General features: G+C 42.3%; 1 protein-coding gene across 2 annotated transcripts in view; it reads left to right on the top strand.

Annotated features, from left to right (window-relative positions):
• PLCL1 (phospholipase C like 1 (inactive)) overlaps window positions 1-13075 on the top strand; it is a 104904-nt gene that overhangs the window by 72734 nt on the left and 19095 nt on the right. The window contains exons 4-5 of one of the 2 annotated variants that reach the window (XM_042822685.1): window positions 5331-5406; window positions 8732-8841. In XM_042822685.1, coding sequence (XP_042678619.1) covers window positions 5331-5406; window positions 8732-8841 — 186 coding nt within the window. The remainder of the gene's footprint in view (window positions 1-5330; window positions 5407-8731; window positions 8842-13075) is intronic. The other variant, XR_006169533.1, reaches the window with a different exon arrangement.

The following is a 13075-nucleotide window of genomic DNA, read 5'->3' as shown; positions in this document are numbered from 1 at the left end:
ATCTTGACACCATACTTGTCCAGAAATACTTGGAAGCAAAACCATGACATTGGAACTTATGGTGAATTTCCTTAATTTCCTTCTGCAGTCTGTGTAGCTAAGGTATTTCAGAGGCTTCCAGGTAATGTGACCATCCCTGATAATTACTGGGCTGAATTCTTACAGGCTCAAATACAGAAACCTGGTCTGGAGTGCACTGGTACACAGGCAAGGTACAGTAGGTGGCCAGTATTTCTTCTATTTCTTCCCACATTTTGGTACTGTGTGGACATCCTCTCTACGATACTTGCTGGCACATGATTAATTGTCTGGCAGTTTCAAGTCTCAAATGTCTGCAAGAAATGTTCGATGCTAGAGGAAATCCTCTTTAAATTTTCATGAGCTCACTGTGTGCTTTGGATGTTTTTCCAATTGGCTGTGTTTCTGTGGCGTTTTTTGCAGCAATAGAGGCATGATATGGCAATCCTTACCCAGGCAGAATTCCTCCTTGTCTGAGGCAGGCACAGGAGAATGGCAGAGAGGGGGAAGCTTTCTCTTTTTTAATTTGATGTTCTGTCAGTTTCTGTTCAAACTTCAGAATATTTCAGAGTAGATTCTTTGAACTGTCCCTTCTCTATCATTTATCTTCCCAGCAGAAGCAGTGTTTTAATTTGACACTGGGAGTTTTTTCTGTCTTTTTTTTTTTTTGGTGAGACTCTGCTGTGTTAATTTCCTCTCCCCTTTTCAATTTCTAGAGTAGTTTGTAATAAAAGGATGAAATAGGTTTTTAGCACAGGAGTTTGTTAAAATAAAAAGAAAACATTTTTGTTCATTTTTTGCTTATCTTGTGATTAAACCTTAGTACAAACATGCAATTCTTCAGTTAAAAAAAAAAAAGAAAGTAGTGTAAACATACTTTCTATATTATTTACCTTTGTAATAACACTTAACAGATATGACAAAGTTAAACTCTTCCTGCGAATGTGATTTAGAAGTTGATATTGCAGGCAGTGTTTAGACACTTCAGTAAGCCAGGCCACGTATATTTTCAGCCCACGGTCTGTTCCACCTCCTGGTTCTCATGCACTGTGTATTAGAGAGCTCCTGGGTTTGTGCCAGCTCCCGCCTGTGCTTTTGTGAGAAACCTGCCTGGTTTCAGCAGGGTGCTTCAGGTAGGTTGAGGTGAATCAAGTTTAAGCTACTTGTTTTCAGCATTCTGTAATATTTAAATTAAATGAGCAACTTTGCAGGAAAATAAGTAACACATGCAGATGAGGTTTTGTGTTCCTCATCCCCATTGGTTTATTAAATGTGACATGTTCTTCTGGGGTTTATGCCATGTGCGTCTTCTGTCACTCTGAACAACAACTTCTTCCCTTCTCATTATGAGAGTATTTCTTGCACTGCAGCCTCTACAGCAGGGTCAGCACCTCCTGGACATGCAGTGTTGTGTCAGCAAACTACCTCTCAAAGCACCTGTAACAGAATCAAGCTTTTGTGTGGCTTCACTGCCTTTTTTGTCCATGTTTTTTTCCCTGTAGTTACTTGAAACACATCACTCTCAAGATTAATCTTTCTAACATAGGAAACAAGAGCTATCTTGGGTCTGAATGGACCCAGATATCAGCATCCATCCTTTGAAGGTTGCTTATTAGCACATACTTATTTGTGGTCAGTCCCTTAAGGCTCAGTGTCAGAGAGGTGAACCATGAGTTTACAGAGGAATGAGAAATCTCTTGCTTTTGGAAGGCAGTGGCCAAACTGAGCGCCATTTGGGAGCTGCCATTAAAAAGCAGCCTGGTGGACTCCAGGCAGGTGACTGCGTCTTAAAAAGTGCCTCAAAAGCATTGCTCAACAGTGATCTTAGCAGTGCAGATGTGTATGGAAATTCAGACTGCAAAAAAGTGCTCAATTTTCACATCTGAGACATATTGCTGGATGTCATAACATTGCTGGCAAAACCGGGCGTTGGAAATCTTAGACTGTTGTATGATTTATGGGGTTACCTTCCCAGCAGAAAATCCCACAGCTCCATGTTGTGTTTCGTGCTTCTGGTTCTTGTCTTGGCACTGCTAGTAGAGGTAGCTGACATCCGTGAGCAGGGCTCTGGGTTTGGTGCCAGCTGGAAAAGCAGGGGAGTGTTCAGACTAAGAGAGTCTGGAGTCATTTAAGAACCAATGCCAAAGAAAGAGGGGAAAAAAACATAGAAGTGCTTCTAGATGCCACAGCACAGGGCTGTGTGCAGGAGCAGCTGACAGGAGCAGAGCCATGGGCCTGGCCAACATGCTGTGTCCCTGGTCAGCATCCTGTGCTGTGGCCAGGAAACCTGCTGCTGCTCTCACGGGTGAAGCATGGAGATATGTGTGGAGCCCTGGCTCCCTAGCTGCAGCTTTCACCTGCTTATACCTGCAGTAGACTGTGTACTGAGGCATTATTAGCAGTAATTCCTGTAAACAGTTACCAGGGACAGCATTTCAGGTGATCCTTACAGTAATAACTTTGTAAATATTACATAAATAAACATGCAAGAGGAAAAAAAGAAATGGATTTCCACATTGCTGTTGGATTATTTTTTTTGAAGATTGTATAAATTTTGTTCTCAGGATTGGCTCCTAAACCTTTGAAGAGCATCTATTGTAACAGACACAAAGGGAAAAAAAAAACAAACAACCAAACACCCACAAAACCAAAGCACATTGCTATCATTTTACTCCTGGATAGCAGTTACTTGCTTGTCCTACTGTTAACTATATGAATCCATCTCTGATTCTTTGAAGCAAACATTCTCACTTCCTCTTCACACTAACCTGTCTCTGTGATCTTTTACTGCAGAGCTGGGAAGCATATTTTTGGCCTGAACTGCTGAAACTTCAGACAGTTCTGCTGGGAACAGTTTCTGTCCTGAAGTGCAGAGGTACTGATCCCACCTGGTGTTAGCACACCAGGTAGACACTGTAGAGCCTCCAAAATCATGTATTGTCATGAGGCCAGGTTGTATTATTTCTTCCTAATGGTATTTCCTAGACAAATATCTGAGGGCAAATGCCAGGTGGTGACCTAAAGGCGTTATCTAAGCCTGGTCCCTGAGCCATGGGCTCTGACTTAGTTCTCAGGATACGTCACGGGACAAAAGCAGCTTATTTTGTCAAAAATGCCACTGTGCAAGAGGACAGGAACAGGTTAAATTCTGCTGCGTGATCTGTTTCTAATTGTTCTTTCTGAGATGAGAGCAGTGAGACTTTGATGTCAGCATCAAAGGAGAGGAGTGCTGCTCTACCTGCTCTGCAGTAAAGGGAAATTGACATCCTCTCGTTACTTCTCTTTCGAAAACAATCCAAAGACAACTGCACCACAAGATCCCGGGAATGGGTCCAGTAGTTGGAGGAAGATACGGTCAAACCTGCGTTACCAAATTGCGTGTAAAAACTCATGATTTTCAGGCTTGCTTTCTGTTTATTGCAGCTCTGACTCTCATAAATTGGGTTTTACACTTCAGAGATCTGTGCGTGTGAGTCAGACGCATTGGCTGAGGTGCACTGACCTCAGTGTGCAGCTCCCTGATGCTGCTGCAGAGGAAGTGCAAGTGCAGACCCACACTGGGGCTGTGGGCAAGCCCTGGGGCAATGGGGAGTGGCCAGCAGTGCCTGGCTGCGGGTCTGCGTGGCCATGAGATGCACGCTGGTCCTCTGGCTGGCCCCTTAGTGACTCTCTTTGCTGTTCAGACCGACTGCAGCTTTGTAGTTGGCGACTGAATATCTCCTTCTGCACAAGCTGACTACTTGCTGCATCGCAGAGAAGCCAGAGGGTGGATAGAAATTGTTATTGCTTTCCAGATAAGTGAAAATACCAAAGAGAAAGCATGAACATGATGCACGAACAACAAAGTAATACACAGTGAAAGGCAGAGGATACTATCTAAAGTAATTTAATGCTCAGGCATGTCTACTGGGCATCTTCTGTTGGAAAATAATTTTGCACTCTTACAAATGTTTCGGGCCTCTTTCTTTCTGCTTGTGAATCTGGTAATGGGTTTAGTTTTTCTTGTGTTCTTGTTTATGTTGAAGTAGGGGTGTAGGCATTTTTATTAAAGTAAGCCTTTCTTAATAGCTTTATTTAGCAATGGAGATGGCATAAGCAGCAAAATTTGGGTCTGAATTTCTCCAGGATTTGGAATTTTGTGTGTGATGTGTAGAAACGTCTCCTCCTTTGTATCTAATTAGAACAGTAAGACATCTTCATCTGTGGGGCTTGGCTTAGTGCTTCCATAATGTCTTCCACCAAAATCTTTGCAACTGACTGGTTGTGTTTTCGTACTTAGTGCATTTGACAGTAGGGCTGCTTTTTACAGTTGTGGCACTTTGGCAGAGCTTTCAGATGATGGTTTCTGTATTTTCAGAAATTAAGCAGTACTCTGCTTCATTTCTAATTGGCACCGCTTTCGTTCTGCCTGGTTTTCGTGATGGAAGTCCCAGGAGAGCGAGATTATTCTCAGGCATAATTTGCTATACAGCATGTTCTTTCCTACAGCAACAGATGTATGTGCTACCTTCTGCAATTTCACGGAATAAGCATTGAAACAATTTGTTTGCTTGCCTGAGCTTCTGAAGAGCTTTGGAAGGATTGTTAACGTCAAAGGAGAAAAGTAGTTTCAAGAGAAGAGGCTCAGGAAATGTGTCACATAATGGATGTTTCATCTGTGTTTGTCTTAATGGCCTGCTCTAGGAAGCTGCGTAGATGACGATGTCTCTTGAAACTTGTGAGTAGTCCTGTTGAAACTATCTGGCTGACTTCTTGCTCTCCCTTGTAAACTTCAACTGCAACACCAAGATGCTGAAAGCTGTACGATTTCAATCTGAATTTCTTGAAAGAGAACCTCAAGCACTGAACTGCTTGAATGGCTGTAACGCATAAAGTTACGCACAGGCTTAAGTACCTCTTGAAGTCAGCACTGCTCATGACTTGGTAATGTTTTTGATAACAGCTTGTACTGGGTACTATATTTACTACTTCATCCATTTCAAGGGAATTACTAATCAGAAAAGGCCTGGTTTCACATAGGATGAGTTTTGTTTGCCTGCTAACTCTTTCTCCTGAAATCACTTCATATTATTTACAGTATGTCTCACTGATGTAAAACAGCTGTTCTTTAATTTCTGGAACAAAACATCTCCTGAGCAACTGTCACTTAGCTTAATATAGATCTAGGGGACCTGATGTGAAGCAGTGATCCAATCTTTATGGTTTTGCTTGCAGAACAGAGCTCTTCCTGGGTTTTACCTTTGTTACTTTTTGTGGATGATATGTTGCAGGAGACCCCAGTAATGCTGTTGTTTTTCATTTATTTCTGACAGATGATTCAAGAGAGCAGGGTTCTTATTGAGACGGCAGACATCACTCACGACAAGATCGTTCAGTGTCAGAAAGCAGGTAATCCTTCTCTAATGTGCAGTTCTGGATGGGAGATGGGAAACAACATGATAGAATTTTCTTACAGTTTGTGACTGTGCATCATCTTTCACTTGATAGTTAAATGAGCATCCTGGTCTACCTTAGCAGGCTCTGTCCTCTGGAAGGCTCATCCTCCAGCAGCAGTAGAGGTGTAGGATCAGGGAAGAATGCTCAGCTTTCATCCCAAAAGCTATTTCTTCATTTGGTCTGCAGACCTGAAATGTCTGACAGCATTTAAATTAGTCAAGTGAACCAGAAAGAAATTCAATTAAAAAGAGAGTGAGAAGATGTGTTACCTTTATTTTCTGAGCTCTGTTCTCTGTCAAGTTGTTCCCTTGAACATGCAATAGGCAAGAGATTTGAAACTCACAGGACCAAGTTCTCTTGCCTATCTTTACTTAAATTGTGCCATTTAGGTTTGTTTTAGATCTTGGAAACGCGTACCAATATAATTCTGTTGTGCTCAACAAATCCATGTGGCCATGCATAAGGCACATCATGCATTAGGTGAGCACAAACCAGTGTAAGTGGGCTTAAAGCAGATCTTGTCTTCTTGTTATATTATACTAGGTGTCTCTATCTGAGCTGGGACTCTGTTTTGCATATATCAGTATAAGGGGGGGAGTTGGGTTCCAAAGTCGCCACCCATGTATGCTGTTTGCTCTGCCACAACAAGATCACGATCCTTTTCGAGGATGGTAGGAATTACCAAATGTCTGTGATTCACAGCTCAGCTTATTCATGCAACCCCTTCATCTCTTATTCAGGACAGTAAACCAGACTCCTAACTGGGACATGTTTCCTGTAGTTTACGATGATAACAAAAAGTAAGCTCTGCTACAGAGATAAGAGTCCACATTAGGCAGTGTTAAGATCTTAATCCTCTACAACTAAATCCATCAGCTTTCATGTATCAGAAGCCATGCTGAATAAATTCATGCAGTGAATTTATGGGTTTACACTGAGGAAATAAAATCTGCTTTCAGTCAATTTAGTTGCATAGCTGCACCTTTTATAACCTGCAGTGAGCCTCTAAGTTCAGTAATGCAAAAACATTAGCTACTGCATCTGATTCGTGGTCTCAGGCATAGTTTTCTAGGGCCACAACAATTCCAAGTACTGGTTTTTCCAGTAGTTATTTTTTGATTTGGCAAATGAAACAATCTACACCCATTTGCTTCTACTGAATGTAAATAATGAATGAAACTGGTGCTTTGTAGTAAATGCTTTAATTCATCTTTTTAAACCCATCTTTTTAATTGAAGGAAACTTGAAAACTGTTTCAGTAATCGTATTTAACTTATTTTTAAGTGTTACAAGAGCAAGGTGGAACCCAGTCTTTGTTCTTTGAAATTCAGAACTCTGAAGCAGTGGCCAGAGCTGTGATAGCAAATGGAGGAGAGGTGGTACATCTTCCTGAATTTGAAGGGCTTCATCTTGGTTGTGCCTTGGCTCCTGCTGTTATGAGATGTTAGAAGTAAAATTGCCTTCAGCATTATCCTTCACCAACCTCAGCTCAATCCTACTCCCTTAGCAAGTGCATTCCCAGCCTGGTTTGACCCAGGCTCCCTGTGCCACAGGACTCCAAATGACTTCTCAAGCTGCTGATTTGTTGTTCTATTTATTTATTTTTCGTGTGTGTTTGATGCTTCTTCACTGATGCTCCTTCCCGCAGCCCAACAGATATTAGCAGCTGCTTCTATGTGGGGCAGCACTGTCTCCAGTCATCAGCTGAGGAAGTAAGTTTTGGGTGAAAAATAACGTGCACTACATAAACTGGCAGTATTTTGCAGTCTTGTTTTCTGGGCCTTCAAATGGTTCAAGATGCTGAATGGGACTTCAGGCTAATCCTCATAGCAGAATACAGCTTGAAGTAAGTTGAAAGGCTGGTTAAGTATGGCTAGGTTGAGGTTGGACTTGATGATCTTGAAGGTCTTTTCCAACCTGAGCAATTCTATGATTCAGAGGCAGGGCTGTCTAAGTGAAACTGAGCACTGTAGACCTTTCTTAGTTCTTCAGTGGACAAAGCAAGTCACCTGTCTATTTTCTTTCTCTTATTCAAGTGATTTGTAACTCTGTTGGTGTGAGGCAGCTTACAGGGGAATCTTGCTTAAGGTACAATTATCTAAACTGTTTTCCAAAGGAAGCATTGCAGGAGCTTTGTTATCTTTTTGTAACACAAGGAAAACTAGTGAGTGAGTGACATTCTGGACAATAAACTGTAGATAAACCTTGCATTGTGCGAGGTTGAACTCCCTCAGTATTTCTCAAGTTGTGGCGCAGCCGCCTCCGGATTCAGTGCAGGGCAAGAGGAATTCTGTTGCCAGTTTTCCAGAAGAGCTTTGGGCAGGTTGATGCTGATTACAAGCCTGCCTCAGGGCATCAGGGTCTCTCTCGTTCAGCAACCTTGATAAAACAACTGCTCTGTTCAGGTGCTCTTTGTCAGGTGTCAGTGAGGGTTTCTTTGATGTAATTTCAACAAAGCTTAAACTTGTGAGTGATGTTTGCCTTAAAACACTAGGGGAGGGAGAGCTATGAAACTGGAGATTGAACTGGAGATCCACCTCGCTTTCTTCAGCCAGAATGGGCTTCAGATGTTTTGGAGTGATTTAGTGCCAATTAGGCCTTCGTAAAGTAAAAATTAATGGAACACAAGGAGCTCTTTCTCCTTTTTCTCTTCATTCTCAGTAACCTCAGAGGAATGTTTGCAAACACTGTGCAAATCTCATAGAATTGGTGAGCTAGTTGGACTCAAAGGTTTTTAATCTACTCCTGGATTTCTGCAGTTCTAGTATCCAGCAATGAAATGTCACAGTGGCCAGGGCTATGGTTGGAAGTCTCCATTCAACAGGCTGCAGGAGCAGCAATCCTACCATTGGCGGTGTATATTCATGAAATTGTCATTGTGGAGTACAATGGTTTTTCTTTATGACTGTGATTAAGATTAATAAGAAGCTGTGCACGTGAGCCTGTCTTTCTGTGTTGCACAGGTATCTTCCACATTTGCCAGATTGCCTCCCAGGGCACAATCATCCATTGAAGGAGAGGGACAAACAATCACCTTTTATCACAGTATTTCAGCAATGCAGACTGCAAGCAGAAGCACTGGAGGAGTGTTTAAATGGGAACAAGGGGTGTGCAAGGTTGTATGTAACACTGCTGTTCTGGAAGGTTCTCTCCAGGCATGGTGTTCCGATGGGGAAGAAAGGGGGAACATGGAAACAGGATGTAGGAAGTGCCAGCTGTGAGGAGAAAAATGCTGTCATACAGAGGATGATGCAATGATCTGGTGGTTTTTTTTTAGGGATGGAATTCCATGAAGAGCTTCATAACCTCGGGACAAAGGAAGGTTTGAAAGGAAGAAAATTAAGCAAAGCCATTGAAAGCTTTGCATGGAATATCACAGTGCTGAAGGTAAGCACATAAAACACTGCCTTGTGCCTCCTGTTAACAGATCTTTGGTCTTTTTAGCTTGTCACTCCCAATTACTGAGCATTTTGTATATATTTAATCACAACGGTGGTTTGGAAGTTGTGAAGGGGGATTTATGTAAGCCTTTACAAAGGAGAAAAGATAGCTCAAGAGTTTGTGTGCTCACAGACCCTGTTTCATTTCCCTGTTCTGCCTTCACACACCCTGTATGTGACCTGGCGCTGGGTTTTACACACTTCATTTGTAATATGAGGACAAGAGTGTCTCTTGGGAAAGGTGGGCAATGGGGTAGGCTGTGATGGAAAAAAACACACAACAAGTACTGTAGATCCTGCAGATGTCAGAGATGAGTTTCAAAAGTGGGGCACCATCTGAGTGGCAAAAAGAGCCTCCATTCTGGCTGCATATTGCCATGCTGTGCAGTGAGCACTTTGCTCTCCAGGCTTTAGTGACAGTTCCAGCTGCCATGGCAATTTACAGCTGCCAGTGTTGAACATCTGGGCCTGGGTGAAGTTGCCCCAGGACAGATGGAAAGAGGAGAGGATCTGGTGTAGCTCCATCAAAGGCAACGAGAGGAACCCAGCCAAGCATTCAGATTGTTAGCATTCAGCTCACACCTTGCTTCACAGCCTCATTTCCCACCTTGCTCTGCTAGATCACACTTTGTTCACTCATGTCCCCTTGCTCCCTCCCTGCCACTCGCTCCCTCCGGCTCCCAGTAGGTGGGTTGCCCTGTCTCTAGCCCCCTAGCACCTTTCAGAGGGAATCGCTATGACTTTACCAATCAAACAGACATTGAAACATGATGTGCAACAGCAGCAGCAAGAGCAGCAGGAGGTGGCAGGCCTCTGCTTCTTTGAGATAGAAAGAGCACTAACAAAAAGGAATTGGGAATAGAGATGCTGAGGGACAAAAATGGGTGGGAGAGGGTCGTGGTATGAAGGAAAAGTTAGAAGATTTGAGGGACACCTGTGGTTAATGTGTATGTTGATTAACTGTGAGAGAGGGAGGAAAAAGGGCAACGGAGTCAGCATAGGTACAGTTAATAGAACCTCTGATGAAGAGAAAAGGCAGTCAGTTCAAACATGATGGAAGGGACTGACCTTTTCCACACAGTATAATTAAGGTGAGTAGCTACAGAGAACAAAAAAAAGCGCTAGGCAATTGTGTACATCATTCTGAATGCCTTTAGCTGTCTTAGGTAAAATAAATCCCTCGCATTGAGTCACTGTTCCCACAGCCAGGGCTACTCTAAACTTATGCATTTTTAGATGCTTGTCAATTTAGAAGTTCAGATCTCTCAGATGATCTGTGATTAATGAAGATATGAGTCGGGTATCAGGGAAGCATTTCCCATGAAAATTATTTGCTGCCTACTACATACTGTCATGTATCAAAGAACATTATGAACATTTAGTCAAGGTAAAAGAATAAATTGTACATAGTTTTTAAGCCACAGCCTCTTGGGTTTGTTTACTTACACATTAAGGTGCCAACCATGTTGGTTGCAGCTACTGTCGATAGAAGAGTGCATGAAACACCTTTTCATTCTGACTGAATTTTGATTCAGCAGTGCCACGAGGCAAAGATGAACATGTTTGTACCTCAGATGTTTGATAAAAAGCAGTTGGTGATTGTTCCTTTTCTTTTTTTTTTAAAACTTCTTTGGTTCTATTAAAAAATACTGTATTTCAGTAACCCTGCCCCTAACAAACCTAATTGCTGGTTACAGCTGCATCTTGTGTTTGGCACTTACTCTCCGCGGTGTGCTGGTGAGAGCTCTCAGGGGAGGTGTTGATGAGGAGAGACCAGCAAACCTTTCCGCAGTAAAGCAGGGTGTTGTCTGCATGCCCATTCTCAGGGTGGTCACTACGAATGCATTTCACTAGCTGTTGGCATAGAGGTAAGAAAAGAAAAACAGCCTGCAGTATCTAGCAAATGCATCAGATGAATCATCACTGGGCGAGGTGAGAGAAAGGCAAAACGTCTCTGGGAGGAAGCTTCTTCACGTGCTCAGGGTTGTTGGAGACAGTTATGTTACGCAGCAGTAGTCTGCTTTTCCTGCATGTTTGTGCCCATGAGCAGTAATAGCTGTTGTGCTTGCATGCTCACCAAATGATTAATAGTCTTCCTAGGCTAGTGAAGGAAACGCACATTTAATTAATGTGTTATTTATAAATATTCATTGCAGTAGGTGAGCTTTGAATTCAAAGAGGGGATGCAGTAAAAGAAAATGCTCCAGGCCAAATCATGAAATAGTAACGGAGTGTAAAATAAAATTACTTTTTACAAAAATCACAACTGCAAGCATTCTTCATGTTTCAAAATACCCGGGTTATTTTTTGGGAGGTATGTAATGAGGGCGAGTCAAAACAATGTTATTTTCTTCTTTAGTTTATATAAACATGATTATGGATTAGAAACACCCATCATCAGAAGGACAAGCTATTTACCAGAACATAGAGATTATTGGAGATATTGCTAAGAACAGGGACATTACAACTCTATGCCTATCTAATAAGTCAGTTCCTGATGTTTATTAATAAAATGTTATGTCTTTCTATTTGGACCCATGGTGTGTAAAGTAGCATTACACACGCAGTTGGTAATATTGAGAAGCACAGTGTAATTACAGTAGGTAGAAAAGTCATTTTCTCACAGCATAATTAGTCATTATAATCTCAAATGTAGCCTCGCTTTCATTTTTATTTCTGTGCACCTCTATTTCTGTTTTTCTTTTGTACTTAAGTACCACTAAAGTGCAGAGGTAGCAAGAAAGTTCTGTTTATCACCTCATGTGAGCTGTGGTATTACCCAATGACCCTGCCAAACTGCTCAGCTTGGAGGAGAGAAGGGGGGGAAATGTACTTGGGGGGGAAATGTACTTGGGGGGCAGAATGGTGAGGCCAGTGAGACAGTGGAGACAGGACAAGGGGAAACGGCCGGAAACTGCAGCATAGGAAGTTCCGCACAAATGTGCGCAAGAACTTCTTTACAGTGAGGTGACGGAGCACTGGAACAGGCTGCCCAGGGAGGTGGTGGAGTCTCCTTCTCTGGAGATGTTCAAGACCTGCCTGGATGCCTACCTGTGCGACCTGCTGTAGGGAACCTGCTTTGGCAGGGGGGTTGGACTCAATGATCTCTGGTGGTCCCTTCCAACCCCTACAATTCTGTGATTCTGTGAAATGTAGCCTTCAAAACTACTCCCTTGCTGAGGTGAATGTGCCATGGAGGTATTTGCTTAGGCATGGAAACTGGGATCCACCAGAGTGCCCAAGTCCACGAGATTTGTGTGTGTTGTGTGTGTTCAGATTTAGTGCTCTCACATGGATGTGTTATGTGTGCAAATGTGTTTTCCTGGGCGTTCATGATCAGCACGTACACAGTCCAGCAATAATGTCCCCAAATACCTGCCTTTGTGTTGATGGTAACTGTCTGATTAGTCAACTTATCTGCATGCAGACTGATTTATAGACAAGCCATGAGAAGACAAAGTGGCATTTACTGTTTTGATCCAAAAAAAAGAGGAGAAAAACAAATGTTTGAGTTTGATCTCTGCTCTGGAATGTGTTCATGTTTTATAAATATTTTGCTGTCTGTGATAGGGTTTTGCTCCTAGTGCTGTAATTGTATTCTTATTAGCGTGTATTATTAGGACCTGACTACAAGACATCAAGTGGTTAAATTTTCAGGGATCATTTAACCACCTGTCCATCAGTTCATCTCCAAGTTATCTTGCACTTATTACTGTGTAAATTACTGCTGATTAGATTTATAAAGAGAAAGGTTGCTTTGTGCAGAAGGCATGCAGTTATTAAATTGCTAATGCAAGTCACTCTTTGAGGGAGAAATCCTCAAATTTATGATGTAGTCATCACCAATACATTGGCTCAGATGTAGCAGTGTTACGCAGTGAAACTACACAAGTTCCAGTTCTAGACCACCGTTTCCACTAATGCTTCTTTATCACAGTTATTTGTTACAATGGAGTAATCAGCCCTTGGTAACTGGAGACCTGCAGCATCCAGACATCTCATTTGGGTGGCAGAACCCCAAGTGGGCACCTCAAGGCTTCTTGGACAAGTAAAAGACAGATTTCTGAAATATGTACATGCAAACAGATGAATTCTCACCAGGCTTTGCTTCAACTGAACTGAACTTCACATCTATAACGAGGTATCAATTTTCTTTAGGAAGACAAGCAATGTACCTGACA

The sequence above is a fragment of the Centrocercus urophasianus genome, unplaced genomic scaffold (assembly GCF_019232065.1).
Source record: "Centrocercus urophasianus isolate 14NV4802_14NV808 unplaced genomic scaffold, USGS_Curo_1.0 seq_20, whole genome shotgun sequence".
In the NCBI taxonomy this organism is placed as follows: Eukaryota; Metazoa; Chordata; class Aves; order Galliformes; family Phasianidae; genus Centrocercus; species Centrocercus urophasianus.
Note: the sequence above shows the minus strand (reverse complement) of the source record. Positions and strands in the feature narration are given on the sequence as shown.